General features: G+C 44.7%; 1 protein-coding gene across 1 annotated transcript in view; it reads right to left on the bottom strand.

Annotated features, from left to right (window-relative positions):
- Positions 1-25,006, bottom strand: part of LOC137638804 (probable chitinase 10) — a 341,653-nt gene that overhangs the window by 282,017 nt on the left and 34,630 nt on the right. The window contains exons 2-3 of the mRNA XM_068371185.1: positions 20,428-20,620; positions 20,157-20,281 (exon numbers count right to left, since the gene is read on the bottom strand). Coding sequence (XP_068227286.1) covers positions 20,157-20,281; positions 20,428-20,584 — 282 coding nt within the window. The 5' untranslated portion in view covers positions 20,585-20,620. The remainder of the gene's footprint in view (positions 1-20,156; positions 20,282-20,427; positions 20,621-25,006) is intronic.

The raw sequence follows: 25,006 nt of genomic DNA, 5'->3' as shown, positions 1-25,006 counted from the left end.
ACATCGAAGCTGATAGTCCCTCCTTAGCCTCCAATTTTGCCTTAACTAGGTGTGCCGGAAATCTAGGCAGTCTTTCATTAACTGCCGGCAGGCTATATCCTTATCTAATTTTCCCTTCAACAAAAGTAAACTGAACATCCAAACTGTGTTCAATGTCAAGGGGAGGAACGAGTGACCCAGGTTTCCCTTCTTCCAAGACCGGAAGAGACTTACATTCTTTGAAGGCCTTTTCCCCAGCGAAAAAGGGTTTCGAAGCAAAGGGAAAAACCCTTGTGTCGGGTGCTACGAGAGTGGCCAACCTTTCAGTAAAAGCACTTAATTGTGAAAGAGCAGCCACCGTAGTGACGGCAGTTGAAACAACGGAACGCTGAGAGTCTCTCATGGAAGTCACACAAACCTCGTCCAATTCTTACAGGTAAGAATCATCAACATGAGGGAGGGGTTCATCCAAATCTACTACCAATAGGAGAGCCGATTCTCAATCCGGAGATAAAGAAGAAACCGAGGATAAATTGTCCACGCTAAGGCTCAAAAAACTAAAAGTTTCTTCTACATGGAACTGAACGAAGCATACCCACAAAACCGAGACTGGGACTACATTTGGAAAAGAGTATCCTTCCAAGCTATGGAAGGAAGATAAGGAGCCTTTGGCTCAGCATTCGTAATGTGGAAGAACACCCTTCAATATCCATCCAAAATAATGAAGGTCCTTACCATATTGCAGACCTGAGGGCTCCAATGGGAGAGTGGACCCTTCATTCTCCCGCATTGAACATGTATCCTGCAGGTATCATGACCACAGGGATACCTTAGGTCCTGGCACAGATTGGAACTCAACAATGTATCTTCTTCGAAGATTCCACCTCTAACGAGGAAAAAACAGCCATGAGTATTTAGTCTCTTTTGACCACCACACTGAAAGGAATGGTTAGTAAAGAGAAAAAGGGACCATAGTATTCAGACTCCTATAATGGCGTTAGATTAGAAGTAAAGCCAATTGATATCGTACCCTTTTAACATTTGAATATCGTTCAGATAAAAGAGGGAACAAGAATGCTCCTTAAAAACAAAATCCTACTCTCTCCGCAGAGAAAGGGCTAATAGAAAGGTAACGGAGTCACCTACCTCACAAATATATCGATGCATCGATAATTGGAGCAATCTAAGATAAATAGAAGGCTAAACTTAAAACCGAAATCTGACATTGGGGATCGTAATAGAATCCCACTTGAAAGATGCACAATCCAGTCTACGTCCTCAAAGGATCTGAATAATGTGATGGTGTTCTTGTTGATCCTCCTCTTTACACCCCCTCAGCTAACAAACAGAGGTGTTGCTGCAGTGCGTTTAAGATAGTATCTCAAACTCCTCACTGGGCATAGTAAAAACTGATCTGAGTCATTGCTTACAGAACGAAGACTCGCAATCTGAAAGGGCCCAAATGTATGGTCCAGTACTCCTGGATTTTGAGCCCTAGCAATAAATTCAGGGACGAAGCTGAGTGTCCCTTCCCCCCATCCCCTTAAATGGGCGATATCATACGAGAGGACATGTAGTTCAGTGACTCTCTTTGCTGAAGCTACAGCAAGCAGGAACGCCGTCTTCAAAGTGAGATTTCGGTCAGTTACATGGCATAATTGTTCATGGGGAAGTCCTTTTAAGGATCTCAACATGCAAACGCTGTTCCAAAGAGGAGGCCTAATCTCTGACTGGGGGCAAGTGATCTAACAACTCAGTATGAGTAAAGAAAACTCCAACGAAGAGGAAATATCAACTCCTTTCAGCTTAAAGGCTAGGCTTAAGACTGAGCGATAGCCTTTCACCGCCGAGACTGAAAGGAGTTTTTCCTCCCGAAGGTAAACAAGGAACTCCACTAATACTGGAATAGTGGCATCAAGTGGAGAGATATTCCTTCCATGACACCAACCACAGAATACTCTCCATTTTACCTGGTAGACTGAGGCTGAGGACCCACGCACGTATCCGGACATTCGCTCCGCAACTTGTCATGAAAAGCCCTTCTGACAGAAGAGAAGCTGGATAGTCTCCACGCGTGAAGTCGAAGCGACTGCACAGTCTTGTGGAAGATGTTCGCGTGTGGTTGTTTGAGTAGATCTAGTCGTGAAGGGACTTCTCTCAGTAGATCCACTAGACTAGAAGTTGCAGGAGATCCAGAAACCACTCTCCATGATGCCATAGCGGAGCTATAAGAATCATCAATAGATCTTGTTGAGCAGTCTTCTCATCAGACAAAACAGGGGAAAGGTGTATACGTCGATATTGTCCCACCATTGTTGGAATGCATCTTGCCATAGAGCTTGAGGGTCAGAAACTGGAGAACAGTACAGTGGAAGCTTGCTGTTTAGAGATGTTGCGAACAGGTCTACAGTCGGGGAACCCCAAAAAGTCAGGACTTTGTTGGCTACCTGACGATTCAAAGACTAATCGGAGCCTACTATCTGAGTCGCTCAGCTCAGATTGTCCGCGAGCACATTCCTCTTGCCTGGAATGAGTCGAGCTGATAGAGGCACCTAAGGTTCTTCTGACCATTTGAGGATCTTTACTGCAAAATGGCATAGAGACTACAAAAAGGTACCACCCTGTTTGTTTATGTAAGCCACTACTGTGGTGTTGTCGCTCATCAACATCACAGGGTGACCTGCCAGCAACTGTTGGAACTGATGAAGAGCTAAGTAGGCTGCTCTCATCTCTAGAAGATTTATGTGCTGGTACTTTTCTGACTCTGACCAAAGGCCAGAGATCGTATGGTACAGCAGGTGAGCCCCCACCCTCCCTTCTTTTGCTGCATCTGTAAAGAGCATCAAATCTGGAGGGGGAATAAGCAGATCCTGGCCCTGTCAAAGGTTTTCGTTTACCAACCACGAACTCAAATCCGTCACCTGATCCTGAGTTACAGGAACTCGGGTGTCCGGTGGATCAGAGTGTTGGTTTCCCACGGACTTCAGCTGCCACTGCAGGGATGTTATCCTGAGGTGGCCAATTGGAACGAGACGGCTGAGGGAGGTCAGATGACCAAACAGACTCGACCAACGAGAAGCTGGAAGAACTTCTTTTCTGAGGAAGGGTGCGGCCACTTCCTTCAGTTGGTGAACTCTTTCGTCTGATGGGAAGACTTTCTCTTGGACACTGTCTATAATCATACCGACATATACCAGTCTTTGTGAAGATTGCAGTAATGACTTCTAGTGATTTATCAGAACCCCCAGGGCCTGACAAAACTAGAGAGACATGTCCCAGTGACGAAGAAGGGTCATCTCTGAGTCTGCTAGGATCAGCCAGTCATCCAGATATCTGAGAAGACGGATGCCGTTCCTGTGAATCCAAGATGACATAATGGTAAACACTCTGGTGAATACCTGAGAAGCTGTCACGAGACTGAAGCATAGAACCTTGACCAGGTATGTCTTTTCCTCGTGTGTGAATCTCAGATACTTCCTTGAAGACAGATGGAGTGGGAAATGGAAGTATGCGTCCTTCAGATCCAGTGTGCACATGAAGTCCCTTAGACGTACCGCTTGGATGACCATGTCTGCCGTCTCCATTCTGAACTGGGTCTGTTGAACAAACTTGTTCAGAGGGGAGAGATCAATGACTGGTCTCCAGCCTCCAGTCGCCTTTTTCACCAGAAAATTTTGACTGTAGAAGCCTTAGACCCGTCCGCAACCTCTTGTGGAGCGCCCGTCTACAGCATGGTGTGGACTTCAGCCCTAAGGACAGCTCCTTTGCAGATCCCTTCGCATAGAAGCTTATATGCACTGGACCTGAGTCAGAGGAGGGAGATATTGAAAGAACAAGGCGCCGTACGCTAGGCCGATCACTTCGACCATCTAGGGTTCTGTTGCCTGGAGCTGCCCTCTTTGCCAGCGGTGCTGTAGGCATCCTCCCAAAAGTGGAAGGTCAGGAGGAATGCCATTCCTACTGGGAGTGGCAACGAAGGCCACCTCCCTTTCCTCCATTCTTTCCTCTGAACGACTTGGACCCTTTCTGGCCTTCGGCCGTCCAAGGTTCTGCCGCGTGCAGCTGCCACCTCTGCCAGTGGTGCTGTAAGCATCCTCCCAAAGGTGGTAGGTGAGGAGGAATGCCATTCCTACTGGGAGTGACCACCTCGGCCACCTCCCTTTCCTCCCTTCTTTCCTCTGAACGACTTGGATCCTTTCTGGAATTTGGATGGAAAGGGCCGCTTACACACCTAAGAAGGTCCGGGAGACCTAGAAGTTGATGGGTGAGAAGAGAAAGGTGCTTGCTGAGTTAGGGAAGACTGGGAAGGTCTACCATAGGGCCGCGATGTCATGGCCCTATGGAGGAGAGAATCGTTCAAAGATTTCCTCCATAGCTCAGCAGTCCTCTCTATCTCTTCTGGAACGAAGAGAGATGAACCGCCAAGGGTGGAACTCTTTAACTGGGAGACCTCCACCTTTGGCACCTGCTTGTGGAACTTATCTATGACGGTATCCCTTCTCTTGAGAATGGTATTCGCCCACAGGTTGATGACGTGGTGTGATAAAACCTCAAGAGTCCGGGTACCTGACAACAGGAAAGAATCAAAGTCTTCCTGGATGACTTCTTTGAATGGTCATGGGAGTGAACCATGAAGCCTAAGGATCCTAGCCATAGATCGAGCCACGAAGCTGCCTGCATGGCGGACTTCGTGCCTCTCTCTATGTTCAGGAGATCAACTGGTGAGACGGAGGCCTTCAGAGAGGAAAGGGTTTGAGTCGGGACACGCTTCTTTAGGGACTCTACTGAAGGGTCGAGGGACATGGGGGAATGGGGCTCCCCCTCGATCTCATAATATTTCCTTTGTAGAACAAAAGGAATGGAAGGGACCAAGAGGTGGAACCTGCTCTCAAGGAACTAGAAGTTCCAGCTATCTGGGCGATAGCTTTCCTTTTGACAGCTGTCAATCCCTTGGACCAGGGCAGAGCTACACTGGACCTGGAAGGCTTCTGGGTCTCAAATATCTCGTCAAGAGCCATACCCTTCCCTTCCTGGATGGTGGAACCAGGAGTAGACAGCCTGTTGATGGCACTCATACAGGCAAGAACCTGCCAAAAGGTATGCTCCGACTCATGTCTCTCTTCTCGGAGTGATAGTTTAGACTGGCCGCCTTGGGAAGATTCTCGTCCTCAGAATCTAAGGGGACGTGCACCTCCAGACTCACAGCCAGAGTCTGTGGTAGATCAGGGTCGTCAACTGAATCACTGGGAGGACTGGCCACAGGGGCCCGTCTCTGTGCCTTACCCATTCACGCTTCCTGTGCCGCAGTGTTCTTTGGTTTCGTCTTAGTGTCCTTCGATTCCTTATGCACAGGACGTTCCTCCACGGCCTTAGGAGGGGGAACCTGCGAGGTTTTCGAGGCACTTGACAAAAGCTTGGCAGTAGGAGCTGAAGGCTCCTCCTCCTCTGGAAGTACAGAAACCACGTTGGTCTGGAGGCATTACCTCAATGTCTTGAGGGTTGAAGGGATGGATCATAATCTCACTGGGCTAGCCTAAGTTCCTACTCATCCTAGGGCGGATGATGTAAGCATACGGTGGTGTTACGCCTTTCATCCTCCATTTCTGTCTCTTAGTACTGACCTCTTTTACCTTCACTGGCATAAAGGGTAAGTTGGCCAAATAAGAGTCAGATGGATTAGGACCTTCAGCAGAGACTTAGACAGGGTGGAGATGAACGTTTTCACCCATGGAGAGTGTCCTTTTGAGGGAACTCTAGAAGGAGCTCCAGTCAACACAGGTGATAATCTCTGAAGCAGAGGAACACGTTCCTTCGGACGTGAAGGAAGGTCCGGACTAATAGGTACATTAGCGAACCTATTAGGAGGCTCCTTGAAACCCTCTGGAAAGGGTGTTGGTCATCCGCTGGAGGTGGAAGAAGCTGAGGGATGAGGCGTTGGTACCGCACTTGCTCACGGTTCTGACATGTCTGCTCGTGAATTGCTTGCGAAAACGGCCGATTTTCTCGCAAAATTACGAGATTAATGCGTGAATGGATGCGATTCCCAAGCAGAGGTGCTCGCAATAGGAGCACTAGGAGCCATACAGGAAGAGGAAGGTCTAATGCCTTCCTGCTGCCTAAGAGAAGACCCTATGTCCAACGAAGTCGGCAGAGGAGGCCGCTGAGTAGGGACCGCTTTAGTTGGAGAATGTGTCACCGCAAGACGGGTTTCCAAGCGTCGAGTAGGCGAACGCTTCGCTTAGACTCCCCAGGCAGTAAAAGGCACTGGAGGTTCAGCTGGACACCTGTTTGAGGAATGGTCATTCTCATCATCAGGTTCGGTCCGAGGCTGTTTGGAAAGAAGGTCTGGTTGAGGGACTACGCACTGATGGACTGCATGTGCGCCTACCTCTACCTCTAGACGAAGAACGTCAAAACCTTGATCGCGAACGCGCGGTTCGTGATCGTGAATGAGATGTCTGTGAACAGGAAGGTCTAGCTCTCGTTCGAGAACAGCGTGAACTTAGCGATGGCCTATCTGGTGAACGTGAGCATCAGCCTCGCGAACGCGAACGTGAATGTCGTTCTCGCGAACGTGAATGTCGTTCTCACGAACGGTACCCTCGCAAGCGTTAACGCCACCCTTGTGAACGGGAGCGTCGTACTCGCGAGCACGAGTGACGTTCTCGTGATCTAGATCTCTGAAATCTAGAATATGAGCATCTGGACCTAGGTCTAGACTTTGCTCTAGATCATGTAGAACGCAGTCGTGTGACTCATCCTCGTGAAGAAGAACACCTCTGAGGAGAGCGTTGAGACCCACGGTCTTGTGAGCGCCTTCTATAAAAAAAAACTCTCGGATCGTGATGACCTACGATCCGTTAGATCTTCCGATCCTCGCGAATGGCGATCAGGGGAAGCGTGTCCAGAAGGGTGAGGTGATGGTGATACTCGTCCTTAAGCACTGCTGGTGGTAGGAGCGCTGGTCCCTGAAAGATCTACACCTGCAACCTGCGTGTTCCTGTGAGGAGAAACAAAGGGTTGAAGGTTAGGGGACAACGAGGTCCCAAGATGCAGAAAGCGTTTGTCATCAGCAGGGAGAGGCAAATGCAAGCGATCACCTCATCCACGCATGGAAGGGCCAGGAGAAGGCAAAAGATGGGCCTCGTACTATTTCAGAGATTGAGATGTCGACGGCTCCAGAGAAGTCCATCCTGGCACCACGCTGAAGAAGCCACAGTAGCTCCTCCTTCAAAGGGGGTCCTAAAATTCTTAAGGACAACCACACCTGCAACAAATCTGAAAGGGAGAAAGGCTCGCTAGCAGCTAGAAGTGAAGTTGCTCCTCTAGGAGAAGCAACAACCCACCAGTATCCCGGGGTTGCCAAGGTGTTAGTCAGTCTGCGCTCCTACTCTGTTGTCCCTCGGAAGAGCGCGAGCGAGAAGGAGCTTTAGAAAGAGATTTGGGGGTGCATGAAGAAGAAGAACGCACTTTCCTCGCCCCTGAGGGAGAAAGATCAAGCTTCGCCTTCTTCCTGCACCGCCCAAATTTCTCCCATTGGGAGGCAGGCCACTCCCTACACTCTGCGCAGGGCGAACCCTGCCAACAGGGATGCCCTCTGCACGAAGGACTCAGAGAGTACGGATCAGTCTGCAACGAAGAAATGAAAGCACCACATGCAGCACCCTCGCGCTCTGGACACATTTGCATGAAGGCAATCGTAGAAACATACACATGAAGGCGATCGTAGAGAGAACATGCACACCTGAAAAAGAGAAAGCAAAATTAAAAGTTCAATGACAGTCAAGGAGAGAGAGGACACATCCGATCTCTACCAAGCCAAAAGAAAAAGGGATGTCTCTCACTGTTGTGAGAGTATATATAGAGGCAGCTAGGTACCACTCAGCTACCCCCAGCCTACCCGCTCATGTGGTTAGTAAGGGTTGTAATCTCGCAGTTAAAGTCTAATATTTACCTTTCAGCTACGCTGAGAGATAATCCACATAAATAACTGGAGGTTTCTTAGTATAGGAACAATGAAATCATAGAGCAAAGTTTGTACAGCAGTCTCCGACATATGAATGAGATATATTTCATGAGTTGGTTCTTAAGTTCAACAAGATTGACTTAGGCATCAAACTCATGACACCCAAATCCCTAATCTCCATTGTTTTTAGATGACAGTTTTTTTTTTCTAATATGAGCGAGTTAGTCTATATGTATACAAAAATTACTACCGCTATTTTTGCAAAATAAAACACTTTAAAAAAAAATGTATTTATCACAGTTTCTTAACTTTGAAAGTTCATAAGTCGAATGTCCATTTCTAGGAAACTTACTAAATCCTACCAAAGTAATCTGGTCAATGTGACAATATAAAAAAATTCTAAATAACCTATATTTTTTCCTAGCCATTATCTCACATGAGCTGAAACGGCAACTGAATTGTTAAAAAGAAATTTAGATAATAATAAGAGGAAAGGGATGGAATCCACTTATTAATCTGACTTAGTAAAGATACTTTTGACCTTCGGGCTCAAAACTGAGAGGAGCAGTTGGAAGACGGATATATATTTTTTTTTTAATACAGTATAGCTAAGAAAAATTCAACTTAGAGTCATGAACCTATGGGTTTTGATTCTTCACAACAAAATCAAACAAAAATAAACAAGATTGATTCCCAATAGGTATAAGGAGAACACTGGTACACCTATTGTCACTGAAAAGGTCACAAGACTGGGCACTGACAGCGGAGAAGATCTAGCAACAGACTTCTCAGGCCAATCCACCATCTTCATGCAATGGACACACCAGGAGGCATTTCTCAGACATACACAGGGGTGAATCTATTGTGACGGCATAGGAGAAGGTTGTGACTCAAAGGCAGGTTGAAAGCAATTGAGTAATTTATCATAGAACACTCTCCTTTATATACAAAACCTCAAGGCAACAGGAAATTTCATGTTCGAAAAACAGACAATGTTACAGAGGAAAAATGCAGACATGTTTATTCTGGTTCTTTTTAGTGCAAGGGAAGAGCGAAGATACAAGCATAATATATACAAAATGAATTATGTACGATCGTGTGACACACGGTTGGTACATGGCTCCCCCCCTAAAAATGACATACTGCACATGTTAAATAGGGCGCCCCGATCTAGAGAGGCTAACTGTAGGCGGGTCATCTGGCAGAAGATAAGCAGGTTTCAGACGATCAATGGAGACCCATTCTTCTTTGCCACGAATGTTTAATAGGAATGCTTTCGGACTGCGTCGGATCACAAGGAAATGGCCCGTGTAAGGGGGCGTTAGCGGTGGCTTGCTAGTGTCGTTGCACAGGAAGATGTGCGTTGCAGAGTGCAAGTCTGTTAGTATGTGATGCTTCGCTGGGGGCTTGTAAGTCTGGCGGCATGGAGTAAATTTTCCCACGACGTGACGTATGCGCTGGAGATCGTCGGAGGAGGTTGTAGAAGGAAAAAATTCGGCAGGGATGACCAACGGGTCGCCATACACCATTACAGCTGCCGAGACGTCGAGGGCGTCTTTAGGAGTGGTCCTTACTCCCAGGAGGACCCAGGGAAGCTGAGTAAACCAGTTGCAATCCTTGCAGCGGGACATCAAAGCTGCTTTGAGTATGCGATGAAAACGTTCAACCATTCCATTGGCAGCGGGCTTGTAGGCCGTTGTCTGATGTAGGGTGATGCCCAGGAGATTCGCTAATGATGTCCACAATTGAGAGGTGAAAGTGGTTCCCCTGTCAGAAGTAATATGCTCAGGGATACCAAATCTTGCAATCCATCCAGAGAGTAAGGCAGATGTACATGGGAATGGCTTCAGGCCAACGAGTGGAGCGGTCGATGATGGTAAACAGGTAACGATGTCCTTGTGATGTGGGTAGGGGGCCTACAATGACGACGTGAATGTGTGTGAAACGACGCTGAGGTTGAGGAAAGGTGCCCACTCCTGAATCCGTGTGTCGATGTACTTTGGAAGTTTGGCAAGAAGTACAGGCGCGGACCCAATCCTTAGCATCCTTAGAAATGCCATGCCAAATGAACTTTGCCTTCAGCAGCTGTGCAGTAGAACGGCATGAGGGATGTGAAAGGCCGTAAATGAAATCAAACACCTGCCGGCGCATGGGAGCAGGAATCCAAGGTCGCGATCTACCGGTACTGACGTCACAGAGGAGGGTGGTGTTGGAGTCTTCGAGTGGGACGTGCAGGATGTCCTACATGCTTGATACTCTGGATCCTGTCGTTGGGCTTCAGCCAGGGCGTTGTAATCCAATCCCAGTTGAACGGCAGCCAACATGTTTCTTGACAGGGCATCGGCAACGGGATTCATTTTCCCAGGGACGTATTGAAGGGTGCAATTATATTCAGCCATGGCGTAGAGATGTCGGCGTTGCCGGGCAGACCAGGCATCAGACTGTCAAGTAAAGGTGTGCACCAGAGGCATGTGGTCTGTGCGAATGACGAAGGGCGTACCTTCTAAGAAATGGCGAAAGTGACGGACAGTCAAGTGCACCGCCAGCAATTCTCGATCGAAGGTAGAATAACCCGATTCTGCTTTGGACAGTTTTCTTCTGAAGAAGGCCAACCTGCTCGAGTACTGCACCAATAGCGACGTCGCTGGCATCGTTAGAGAGAAGGAGAGGGGCATGTGGGATAGGAAAAGTGAGAGCCGCAGCAGTTGATAGGGCATTCTTTGCATTGCAGAAGGCTGCTTCTTGAAGGGGACCCCACTGCAGGTCCTTTTGCTTGCCCTTGAGGGAGGCGTAGAGGGGAGCAAGAGTGGCGTCAATGGCTGGCAGAAAACGGTGATAATAGTTGATCATGGCCAAGAATTCCTGCAGAGCTTTGATGGTCGAGGGCGCGGGGAAGTTCTGAACGGCTGCTACCTTCTCTTGGAGGGGATGGACTCCTTCAGGAGTGATGCGGTGCCCTAAGAACGACACTTCGTTGGTGCCAAAGGTAAACTTGTCGTACCGGACTACAAGGCCGTTTTGTTGCAGGCGGTTGAGCACGATGCGCAGGTGACGGAGGTGTTCCTCTTTTGAGGAGGAGAACACAAGTATGTCGTCCACATAACATACACAGAAAGGGAGGTCCCCTAAGATGCCATCCATGAGACGTTGAAGCGTGGCCCCAGCATTACGAAGGCCAAAACAGGAGTAATTGAAGGTGTTTGTACCAAACAGAGAGGTGATGGCGGTCTTGGGGATGTCCTCTAGGTTCATAGGCACCTGATAATACCCCTTCAGGAGGTCGAGCATAGAGAAAACCTTCACTTTGTGCAGGTAGGAGGTCACGTCGGCAATGTTTGGGAGGGGGTAGTGATCCGGTTTTGTTTGCATGTTCAGGCGCCTGTAATCCCCGCACGGACGGAGGGAGCCGTCTTTCTTCAGAACGATGTGTAAGGGTGACGACCATGGGCTGGAGGCCTTTTGGCAAAGGCCCATTTCCTCCATTTCGGCGAACGTCTGTTTGGCGGCTGCCAATCGTTCCGGTGCCAGACGTCTGAATTTTGCGAAGACTGGGGATCCCGTCGTCTTGATATGGTGATAAATACTGTGCTTGGCAGGAACCGTGGGCGTTTGGCGAAGTTCTGGACGGAAAACTTCCGGGCACGATGTGAGGAGGTGGGCGTAGGCATCCGTGGGCGCGCTGATGTGGAGAGCGAGGTTAGAGGGGGCGGGTTGAAGAGGTGTCGACAATTACGAGTCTGCGTTGACCAATCGTCGGTGGGTGATATCGACCAGAAGGTGGAAATGAGGGAGGAAATCCGCACCGAGGATTGGCAATGTGACGTAACAACGAGAAACTTCCAATTGAATTTACCGTTTCGGAACGATAATGTGAGGGTCTCGTAACCGTAGGTGGGTATCGCAGATCCGTTGGCAGCTACCAAGCGGACATCGGTAGATGTAGACAGACTGCGTCGTGTCTTGAAGATTTCCCTTGGCAAAAGAGAACGACAAGCACCCGTGTCTACCAAAAATCGGATGCCTGTTCCTGCATCATGTAAAAAGAAAAGATTAGAAACACAGGAGGCCACCGCTACGAGCGATGGCCTACTTACATGTTTTATGGCCACTGACAATCCTCGGCACATTTCTTTGCGGTTGCCCCGAATCTGAAGTGGTAGTAGCAAAACTGCGGCGGATGGGAGGTAGTAAGTGGCTGTAGAAGTCGTTTTTTGGGGTGCGAGTGATTGGTGGGTGGTGAGTGGCTTTGTCGCCGCTTCGGCACGTCATGGGGTAGGAGTGTATGTCCTACGGCATTCATGTCAGCTTCGGTTGACGTTGAATAGGTATCCTCTTTGTCAGGGGTGGAGGCGTTGATGGAGGTCTTGAAGTGGCTGTCCATAAGGGCGTCGGCTTTGGTCATCAAGTCCTTTATGGGTAAACTATCGACATCGGGTATGGCAGCGCGTATAGGTCCGGGTAAATGGCGTATCCAAAGAGCACGAAGTAGGTTCACCTCACGAGGAGAGCCGTCTGTGGCAGGTTGAAGGCGAGCGATACTGGTCATTTCCCTGAGGGCGAGCGAAGCCCTTTGGTTCCCCAACGATTGTTGCGAGGCTGAAAAAGCTTTGCTATACGGGCAGCTGGTGACGGCGAGTACTGCTGTAGAAGGTATGTTTTGAGGGCGTTGTATGCTATTGGGGTGTCTCCTTGTTCACAAAGCCAGTCGGATATTTCCGGGAAGGTGTCCTCGGGTATCGCTGCGAGAACATAATCTGCTTAGGTGGTTGAGCGAGTCACGCCCTTGATGCGAAACTGGATTTCTGCTCGCTGAAACCAAGCAAACGCCGCTCCGCTGGCGAACGATGAAAGTTTCAATTGGGCAGCCGCAGCACCAACTTCCGTAGAGTCCGCCATAGTACCAACGATGGAGGGGCGAGGAGGGTGGGGGTGGAAGGCCGTGGGAGAGAGTCGACTTCCGGGGTCACCAATGTGACGGCGTAAGAGAAGGTTGTGACTCAAAGGCAGGTTGAAAGCAACTGAGTAATTTATTATAGAACACTCTTCTTTATATACAAAACCTCAAGGCAACAGGAAATTTCATGTTTGGAAAAACAGACAATGTTACAGAGGAAAAACGCAGACATGTTTATTCTGGTTCTTTTTAGTGCGAGGGAAGAGTGAAGATACAAGCATAATATATAAAAAGTGAATTATGTACGATCGTGTGGCACACGGTTGGTACACTATAATTGGGGGAAGTACAGTAGTCATCACCATAAGAACAAACTACACACTTGTGGATGGTGAAGGGGACCCTACCTCCTCACTAATATTCGGGTAGACCAAGCCTGAGTAGTACCAGCAGATGTAGAAGGACTACCACAAGAGGACGAGAGAACTGTTTTTGGTAGAAGATGAGAAGTGTTCCCGTCCTTAGATATCAGCAAACATTTCTTGGCTCCCTTTCTCTTCTTTTAAATTTCTGCCCACTGCAAAGATCATGCCCTACACTCATCACAAGAAGATTCTTGCAAACATGAAATCCCCCTATGCAATATAGGCATGCCAAATATTAATTGCCCACAAGTATAACCTTCTTAGCAAATACTTTTCCCTCTACATAAGCAACGGGAATGCTGAAGAATGCCAGTTTAACCTCCATTCACTAACTGATGGAAAGGTAGGTAGGTGGATCCCCTCAACCACTCAAGGTTACCTAGCTAACTGGTTAATGATTCAACAATTGGTCCAGCTTGCAAAAGAAATTGACTTTATTGAAAATGACACAAGTTTGTATTTGAGTAGAAACAAACAGCTATTGCTTACTTTTGTACTGTACATAAATATAAACACCGGAAATTTGATACAATTTGTATTTTTCTTAGCTATACAAACCTGAGTCATTTAATGGGGTTACTTCTGGTTCTGTTTTATACGGCCAGACAAAAAAAAAAAAAAAAAAAAAAGAATTGGCAGATTGCGTTATGCTATGGTGCTGGGCAGTTAGTGCGCATGACAATTTATGCTTGTCCCAAGCATCTAGTCACATCACTGTTCTGGTTGAAGACTTGAGGGGTAGTTGAGGTGGGTCTTTCTTAGGTGGAAGAAAGTCTCTATGGAGTAGTAGGTCTGCCCTTTACCCCCACTCTAAACAGCCTTACCCAGGTGAAGTGATATGAACATCAAGTGACTTGTAATATTAATTTATGCAATATATCATTATACAGTATATCAATAAACCAACACAGGGCATTCTTATTTGCATTAGGGAAATTTTAAGTGAAGGCTTCAATTCAATCAAAATTGCTATTCGCCTTTATGCTCATAAACACCCGTGTAATGCAGAGAGCACTGTAACTGATGCCTAGGATAGAAGCAGTTACTTGTCCCATGAGAGCTTAAATTAGACTATTTGCTTTGCAGAAACAATGGGTCTTTTAGAAAATGTGTCAAAGGACCTGTGTGCAATTTTTAAGGTAGTGGTTTGTAAAAGTGGTTTGTCTCTTCAAGACTCCTGCTTTTAAAACTTGAGCTACTGAGTGGTTTTTGCAGAACGCTAGGGTTGCAGCAAGTCCACGTATATCATGGGCTCGAAGGGCATCCTTTGGAGACGCTTCCCCTAAAGACATAAGATCTCAGGATAATTTCTCTCAAACAAAACAAAATGGTATTTCTGGAAACCTTCTTTTTGGAACGGCCAGTGCTCACAAACAAATTGGAGATCCTGGGTCTGAGATACTGCCTCCTTTTTAGATATCTACATACTGATCTTACAGGATATAGTAATGTTATTTGGATCATCAGTTACCTCTTTGAGAGACAAGATCATGAAAGAGTCAAATAAAATATCATTATCAACCTGATTTTGGGTTTTGGCCGCAAATTCAGGAACAAAAGACAAAGACATTTCTCTCCCCCCTCTGGAATGTGACACACAGAGATGTATACCATACAGTTCACTCACTCTCTTGGCTAAAGCTAAGGAAAGAAGAAAGACTGTCTTCGGGTAAGGTCTCTAAGGCTTTATGCATACGTTCATATGGGGCTTTCTTTAAATCCCATAGGACCTTAGTCACATCTCACAAGGGTGGTTTTAGCTCACAAGGAGGACAAAACTGCTCGAAACTCTTTATTAATGCTGAGAATTCCCAGGTATCTGAGAGGTCCAGAACTTTTAGTTTGTAAACTGGGCTCAAGGTTGAGCGGTAACTTTTCACCGCTGTGACAGAAAGGGCCTTCTTGTTTCTTAGGAACACTAAAAAGTCTCCGATCAGGGGAATAGGGGCTTTGAGTGAAGCAATATTCCCCCTACAACACTGCTGCGATAGACTCAGAGGTATCTGGAAAGCTGCATCACAGTTGGTCTTGAAAAGCCTTTTTTTTAGAGACACTGGACAGTCTCCAACCGTAAAGGGACAGGCAGTGCACTGTGCCGTGGAATCTTATGGGAGGTTGGCATAGCATGTTTGGCTATTCTGGAAGTCCTCTTGGTATTACTGTGAGAAATTCCAGCAGGTCTGAATACCATTTTGATGCTGTCCACCTCTGGGCCACTAGCGATACTCTGACTCCCTTGGATGTTCTGTTTCTCTTCAGTGTCTGACAAATCAGACAGAATGGTATGAAAGCATAAAAGTCTAGACTGTCCCAAGGGTGTTGAAATGTGTCTTCCATCACTGCAGCTTGGTCTGGAACTGGAAAGCAATACCACAGGAGTTTGTGACTCAGGTGGGGGAGGGGGGCGAACATGTCCCGAGACGGGGAGCCCCACCAAGTCACGATTATTATTATTATTATTATTATTATTATTATTATTATTATTATTGTTACTACTACTACTACTACTACTACTACTTCTACTACTACTACTACTACTACTACTATTATTATTATTATTATTATTATTATCATTATTATTATTATTATTATTATTATTATTACTATTATTATTATCATTATTATTAGTATTCCTATTATTATTATTCAAATAAATCTTTCATATATATACTAACAAAACAAGAGCAAGAGAAATAACATTGTGTACCCAAGTGTAACGTCAAGAAAGAGAACTCTACCCCAAGATTGTGGAAGACCATGGTACAGAGGCTATGGTATTGCGCAAGACTAGGGTAAAATCGTATTATTTTGGAGTATCCTTCTCCTAGAAGAGCTGTTTACCACAGCTAACAAGACTTTTCTACCCTTACCATAAAGAAAGTAGCCACTGACTAATTACAGTGCAGTAGTTAACCCCTTGAGCGAAGAACAGCAGTTTGCCAATCTCAGTGTTGTCAGGTGTATGAGGACAGAGGAGAATATGTAAATAATAGGCCAGAGTATTCGGTGTATCTGTAGGCAAAGGGAAAATGAACCGTAACTGGAGAGAAGGATCCAATGTAGTACAGTACTGCACTGCCTGGCCAGTCAAAGGACCCAATAACTCTCTAGCGGTAGTATCTCAACAGGTTGGTGGTGCCCTGGTCATTCTGAACCAACTGTTGTCCCGTGACAGCTCAGCTGGTTTCAATGATGTTTCTCTTCCTGGGGATAAACCTCACCGAGAGAGAGAGAGATCGCCTGGGACTATGTCCATTTGAGGATCTCTACTGCTAGACTGCATAGCAGGCGAGAGGCTATACCTCCTTGTTTGGAAATGTAGGTCACTACTGTGGAGTTGTTGCTCATCAGTACCACAGAGTGACTCGTCAAAATCTTTGCGAAGTGGAGTAACACTAGTTGCACTGCTTTCTTTTCCCGGAAGCTTATGTGGAAGCTCTTATCTTCTTCTGAGCATAGGCCCAAGATCTGTTCCTTTGCCATATGGGCACCACATCCCTGGCGAGACGAATCTGTGAACAGCAAGAACTGTGGGGGAGGATCCTGAAGGAGTGTTCCCACTAACAGGCTCTCCTCCAGCCACCACAGAAGGTCTGATATCACCTCATGAACTTCTTGTAGCAGGGTTGCAGGAGGATCTGAAGCTTGAGATCACAGGTTCTTCAGAGCCCACTGCATTGAGTGTAGATACTATCTCCTCAGGGGGACAAGTTTCTCTCATGAAGAGAGGTGACCTAGTAACCTCTGTCCTTACAGGCATGCAGGAGGTCACCTTTCAGGAAAGTTGCTACCAAAGTCCTGAACCTCGTTACTCTGTCTGCAGCAGGGAAGGCTTTGGCTTGCACCGTGTCTATGTCCATGCCCAGATACTTAATGGATTGTTTTGGGACAAAGCTGGACATCTGGAAGTTCATTTGAATCCCTAACTCCTTGCACAGATCCAGCAACTTGTCTCTGTGCTTCAGCAAGAGAGCTCAGGAATCCGCCAAGAGAAGCCAGTCATCTAAGTATCACAACTGTCTGATACCCATGGTATGAGCCCAGGCTAAGGCAGGGACAAAGAATTTGGTAAAGACATGAGCATCTGAAGACAGGCTGAAGCACAGAACCTTGAACTGGAACAGTTTGTCTCCAAAGGGAAACCTTAGGTTCTTCCTCAAGGCTATGGATGGGTACCTGAAAGCAAGCTTCTTTCAGGTTTATGGTCAGATGGACAAATTCTATGGTCTTGGCGCTAGATCCAGAGAGTTCCTTGAACTCATCCCATATGGTCTTCTTCATGAGATTCCTAGAAACAGCGAATCGAGAGAGTGCCCCAGACCAGTGGTCTATCCACGAACAGGTCTGAATGGCTGCCATGGAAGCTACCTCCATAATTGCCAGTTTAGGACCAGAGATTGTGGCTGGCAAATTTTGCAGTCTTTTGGCCGAAACTTAAGGTACAGAGTTAGCCACATCTGGATCAGTGGGTAGAGGGCTCTGAAAAGTGCCAAACATCTCTGGCTTGGCAGAGATAATGGGGGAAGTTTCGAAGACCTACTCGCTTTCAACAAGTTTTCGCTGCTGAGACTTGAAAGTTCATAAAACTTGAGTGTCTTTCGTTTGGTTGGAAAGGGTCACATCAAACCTAAGTCTTGGATTCTGAGACAGCAGAAAGATATTGCCCATGCAACATCATCTATTAGTAGTCTCTGCTAAAGGAGGCTCATCCAGACCTCTTAAGTGGCAGATTAGGCTCATGATCTTAATAAAATGAGAGACCTCAGAACTCAATACTGTACTGGGGCCTCAGGTGGGGTTACATTATAAGAGCTTGTACTCATACTCCACTCACCTGTCTCAGGAGAATCATCAATTATGATGATGTCCTGTTGATGATTTTCTGATTTGATAGAGCTCTTTATCCTTCCTCTGACATCTTTCCTTTACCTTGAGTGATAGTGGGAAGAGGAGGCAGAGAAGAAGTCAGAGGAGTCTAGATCATTCCCATCATAAGAGCGGCCATTTCTATGTCTAGATCAGGAGACAGAGGAGTAAAGTCTCTCACCATGTTCAGATCCGTCGGCACATTCAGATTTGAAATTCTGAACGTTTGGCCAGACAGAATTCTTAGACAAAGTTCTAGGTATGCCAGAAATAGTTACGTTCGACTTCCCAGCTTTAGGAAGCTTTGAAGAAAAAGCCTGCTTGGAGCATGAAGGTATTGCCAAATCTGGAGGGGGGGGGGGACACAAGCAAAGTGGTCGGACCACACTCATAGCACAGAGATGACAAATCTCTTGACTCATCCTGGCCACTCTTTAGAGGAGTTTTCTGCTGAGGACCCCTAGGCATAAAAGGCGAGCCTTTCTTGGTAGAACGAGTTGGAGACTGGTAATCACGATCTTTCAATAAGGCAGCCTCGGTATGGGGGGAAATGACAGGCTCAACTCTAAGGTCCTTTCAGGAACGAGGAGATGGTTCTACTGTTCTGATCGGAGCCACTTTTAACGGGAACATCTTGTCTACATAATCAAAGAGGTGTAACTCCCCACTCAGCGCATTGTGGGGGTGCAGGGATCTAGACAAGGCAGCATATTCTGGAATTAAAGCATCTAGCGGATCTAGTTTAGGAGGCACAACTGCCGTAGCCAGGGGATCCGCAATAAGAACAGGTTCAATCTCGTAATGCACATTACTGACACTGGGAGATTATATGCTTACGAAATTTAGGCCATCATCCTCCGTGACAGAAACCTCTGAGAGATTCTGACATGCATAATTAGGATGGGGGAGAACGTTCAATGCCACACTTACTGTACCTTGTGTTTCTTCTCACAACTTTCCGTGGGAGAAGGAGGCAAACTACCTCTCTTGGCTCACTTCTTCCAGTGAGAATGATATCTATCTCATTAGGAAGATGACCATTCCCGACAATACTCACATGTTGATTCTACTAAACATCTCTTTCCTCTACACACTGGACATACCAGGTGAGGATCCACATCTATCCTACTCAAAAAGGTTCCACAAGGGCGACCATTATGGCCCCGACAGGAACGAATCGAGCAATTGTCAAATAATGTCCTAACAAAGACACAAACACAAGCAAAAATAAGGGTGATGTGCAGAAAATGCAATTGTCTGATTGTTGGAGTTAAGGCAGGGATGTCCTACTAACTCCATGGCCAGCAGTGAAGTGACTAGAAGCTTGGAACAAGTGTAAACCGTCATGCGCACTAGCTACCTATCAGCATAGCATAACGCAATCCACGGATTCTTTTTTTTGTCTGACCGTAAGAAACAAAACCAGTAATAACCTTATTACATGCCTCGGAAGTTTGTATCCAAGTAGGAATAAAAACAGATCAACTACCACAATCCCTGAACATTTACACATCAGATTTACTTTTTACATTCCTTCAACTATGTATAGAGGAGTGGCACTGATAGGGAGTGTGTGTGGCAGATTCCCTGACCAACAGACTTATATTTCTTCATGTACATCTATATGTTTTACCTCTACCTAATATAACCAAAATCCTTTCAACTGTAAATAGTGTTGCAATGACAAGGATGTGAGGCAGACCTGTTCGTGGACATAGACAAACTTGTAGTCTCCCATCTTGCAAATCTACACGATAGTCTACTTTTGTCGAAATTTGCTTGAAATCCTTGATGAGTTACAATGACAAGGTAAATGTTTTGGACAAACTTATAGACAAAAATGAACAAACAGATGGCTATTACAACATCATACTTCTAAATAAACTTCCTATACAGTAAAATGAATTTCCAGTTTTATTGGAATTGGAAAAATACAATGCTAAATATTGCATTGGCTTTAGCTGTAACGTTGGCATATTCTTATGTACTGTAAGTAAAAGAATGTATAGTAATTCAAGTTCTATACCTTCAGTTGCTGGCTCCACAATTTTCCCTCTGGGCATGTGTTCAGGTGAGCATATTTGAGATAACAATTATAGTAGTTCCTGCAGTCACAGGGATCACGAAACAATCCATCCCCAGGACATATAACTGTAAAGGGATACAAGTATATATCATTAGTTTTAAAATCTTAAATGCATCCTTAATAAAGCAATTCAATTATATATTTTGAAAAAAATACAAAAAATATTGGACTATGAATGGGACAAATATTACATAAAAAATACAGGACTTACAAACAGAACACTCATCTTCATGTTGCTTTGTAACACTTTGGTTGTTGAACAGTTGCACAGTCGAAGTTTTTATATCTTCAAAATTTTCAATTGTTGCACTAGTTGCAAGATCCAAAAATACCAGAATCCCAAACAAATGCCAAAATGGTGCCATCATCCATGAAACTTCTACGTTTCAAAACACTCCTAAATTCTGTGGACAAAAAAGATTTTATTTACAAGTTCCTGTTCAATTTGGTAACATGAAATTGTTAATTATACAATTTTTATTTTCACTTATCTACAACATACCACTTTATAAATTATGTGCGCAGTACTATACAGAACTTGCCCAAACATCAACTTTTCTTCTCATTTTTCTTCTATAGTGCACACACAAAGACACACACACACACACACACATATATATATATATATATATGTATATATATATATATATATATACATACATACATATATATATATATATATATATACATATACTGTATATATGTGTGTGTGTATATATGATATATGCATATGTATGTATGTATATATATATATGTATATATATGTATATATATATATATATATATATACTGTATATATATATGTGTGTGTGTGTGTGTGTAAATATATATGTCTATATATGTATATGTATATGTATATATATACATATATATGTATACACACACACACACACACACATATATATATATATATATATATGTATAAACATATATATAACAGATTTTGAGCAAAGTGAAAAATCTATTTTTGGGTGAGAGTGCCATGTCGTCCTGATGGAAGGGTTCCTTTAGGTAGCCTTCTAAGGGATATTTGCTACAGTGATACTCCCAGAGAATTAAACCGAAGGTCTCCAGGATTCTAACTCCTGGCACGAGTATCCAATAAAGGATATCGCATAATATCAGGGGACGTATTCTAGATACGACACATGGCAATCTTCACCCCGAATAGATTTAATTCTTTGATGTAAGGGGGAAGAGTGGCAAAAGAAGGGGGTGCCGTTCTAGGTACCCGGTGGACCTCCTTCCCTACTACTACTGCGACGCCATTCCTTTTCTCGTCACATTGGAGATTTCCCTGAGGACGAGCGAAGATATAAAGGAGACTATATACAAAAAAGAGAAATGTTGTTACTATGTACAATCGTGTGAGCGACAAGCCAAGAGTAGGTTGTGACTCAGAAGCGGGATGAAAGCAACTGAGTAACTTTTATTACAGAATATCAGTTTATATATACATCAATTGCAGGCAAAAAGGCCATAACATATAACGGGTTGTCTCCTGTTCAACCAACAACGGTTTCTGTTAACATTTAACGGTGAGAAAAACAGACAAGTTGATTCAGGTTGTTTTCAGTGCGAGGGGAGAGTGAAGATATAAAGAAGACTATATACAAAAAAGAGAAATGTCTTTACTATGTACAATCGTATGACACAGGGTTGGTACATCACTAAGCATGGAGCTGGCTTAGTGCTTCCTGCCCCCAGCAGGGAAAATGTCGACATCGACAATAAGGATTCAAGGTTTGTATTCCCGTTTGGACGGAAGGGAAAACTTTGGAGCTTACCTTTTTTACTTACCATGAGAATGTAAGATTCGTTCCTTCAGAAATCGTTATTGTGATTTCAAGTTATAAGCCCTATATAGGGATTAAATAAAACTATAGTATATTGTATTAGTCTATAACTGAGGGAGCAGTAATAGGACACAAATACGTTTTATGTATTTTATTTTGCAACTTATTTATCAAATGTAGTTACAACAAAGTATGAATCTGATCCAGCATTACAACACATCAAAGTCCATATTTTCTCGTGTAGAAAAAATATATAAATACATTATCGGAATAATGCCACTCAATGGAGATGTGAAACCAAATCTATCTGACATGTTCAGATGTTTGGAAATGCATAAACACTGTGACGCAAACGTTCACTTGGCACTGGTGTTATTGGTCAGATATGCACCTACGTAGAACAGTATGTTAATCATAGCTGTGATCTGCACTAGAGGGTAAGTACACCCATGCACCCGATGCACTGTAAAGTTCCAAAACAGTTCACTGTTCAACGCAGCACTAGACGACGGGTTTTATGACACTTTCCACCACCACCACAAAGTGTTTTATTTCATGTATTTGCTTCGCGTAATGTTTGTAGAAGACCCTGGATGATCTCCACACAGTGTATGAGCGGACTCTTTCAAAGTCCATATCTTGAAAGAAGTTCAACGAAGAAGCAACTTTCCTCGGATCGTGACCTGTGGGTGTACTGTCAGGATCAGCTCTGCGAATAAAGAAGGTAAGCTTCGCTCTCAGTTGTCTTAAAGATAGGTTTGATCCTGAAGTTTTGCCTCTGAAGTGCTGTCCTCCTTTGAAGTTTAAAGTTCTTCGAAGATAGACCTTAAGACAGTCTACTAGGCACAGAGAGGCATCTTCCTTCAATGGGCAGATTCTCCAAAGACTCCACCTCTTGGTGGGTAGCTTGTTCTTGGCAAGAAAGGCAGGATCAGGAAAAAGGTTCAGTTCTCCTGAGACTAGAAACTGAATTTGGCCTTCGTTTCTAGATAAGACCACTATTTCACAAACTCTAGCCCTTGAGGCTATTGCAAACAGAAAAATTACTTTCTGTGTTAAATCCTTTAGAGCACAATCCTCATAATCTAGGTTCGAAGCATAATGCATGACTTTGTCCAAAGACCACGTGATGGGCTTTGGTGGGGTTGCTGGCTTAAGTCTAAGCGCATGCTTTCGGGATCTTATTAAAGATTTCACCTGAGAGGTCAACTTCAGAAGCGTACAGAAGTGGTGTAGCCAATGCCGATTTACAAGAGGTAATTGTAGTACCAGCCAGGCCTTGTTCGTGTACAGTAGGTGTATGAAGAATGCAAGACAGAAATCTATCGATATCTCTGTCGGTTTCCTTGTTTCCACAAAGGACACCCATTTCTTCCATGACGATTCATATTGTCTCCTAGTCGAACTTGACTTGTACTCCTCGATGAAGTCAACTTTATCCTTCGAGATTCCAAACTTTTTGTTCGCTGCTAGGGCGAGAAAATCATGACATGTAGGTTGCTGATTTTCGAGGATGAAGCGTAGACAGTCGACTTCTGGACCAGTTGAGATAGCACTGGATTCGGCAGAGGAAACAGCTTCAGCTTCAGCTCTAGGACTAGAGGGAACCAATTGCTTTTGGGCCACTTGGGGGCCACCACTGCTGCTGTTTCTCTGAAGGATCTTAGCTTGTCGAGCACTCTTAGCAGGATATTGGTTGGTGGAAACAGGTAAATGCGATTCTACCTGATCCAGTCTAGGTACATGGCGTCCATCGCTTCTGCTTGAGGGTCCATGTAAGGGGCTGCGTAACGAGGTAGCTTCTTGTTGTCGCTCGTCGCGAAGAGGTCGATCTGCAGTTCCGGGACTTTTTCTGAGATGGAGAATGAGTTTGCGTCTAGGGACCATTCTGTCTGTATGGGCTTTCGCCTGGATAGAGCGTCCGCCGTCACATTGCAGAACCCTTGTAGGTGAACTGCTGATAGGTGCCATCCCTTCCTCCTTGCCAGATACAGGATGGCTAACATCACATGGTTGATGTGGGGTGATCTCGAGCCCTGTCAATTTAGACACTACAGTGAACCCTCGTTTATCGCGGTAGATAGGTTCCAGACCCGACCGCGATAGGTGAAAATCCGCGAAGTAGTGACACCATATTTACATATTTATTTAACATGTATATTCAGACTTTTAAAACCTTCCCTTGTACGTAGTACTGTTAACAAACTACCCTTTAATGTATAGAACACTTAATGCATGTACTACAGTACCCTAAACTAAACCAGGCACAAATATTGAAGGCGATTTTATATCATGCGTTTCCTAAACACGCCAAAAAGCACGATAAAAAATGGCAACCAATGTTTTGTTTACGTTTATCTCTGATCATAATGAAGAAACAAACGCATTTACACATCTGTGTATAGGTTAGTTTTTGCATCGATTATATTGATTATTCAGTACAGTATGTTGATTTTGTTATTACCTACCAATGTTTTACTTAATTTTTCTTTATGACGCCGCCTGAAACGACAGCGTCATAAAGTACGCTCAGTAAACAAACAAAGGCATTTAACGCGCATGATGAAAGTGATAAATAATGATTTTACAGTAAAAGCTTTTAGAAAATATGTTATTACAAATATTATTTACCGTATCTATATAAAATCATACATACGTAGCAAAGCAGGAAAACAATTTACGAAAGAGAGAGAGAGAGAGAGAGAGAGAGAGAGAGAGAGAGAGAGAGAGAGAGTTGTTTTACGTACGTAAATGTAAATTTTAAACAAAAAAAAATAGCCAAATTTCATATAAAATAGGTTATTACAAATATTTTACTTTATCATATTACAGTAGTCTGTATAATACTGTAAAGTTCAGTACAGTATGTTGTTGTTATAGTCGTGGCGATGAAATTCTCACGAAACAAAGACACGGCATTCCATTACAACAGCTGATTCATTCTCTCTCTCTCTCTCTCTCTCTCTCTCTCTCTCTCTCTCTCTTCGTGTTATA

This window comes from Palaemon carinicauda, chromosome 3 (assembly GCF_036898095.1).
Source record: "Palaemon carinicauda isolate YSFRI2023 chromosome 3, ASM3689809v2, whole genome shotgun sequence".
In the NCBI taxonomy this organism is placed as follows: Eukaryota; Metazoa; Arthropoda; class Malacostraca; order Decapoda; family Palaemonidae; genus Palaemon; species Palaemon carinicauda.
The sequence above is the reverse complement of the archived record's forward strand: the minus strand, read 5'-3'. Positions and strand labels throughout refer to the sequence as shown.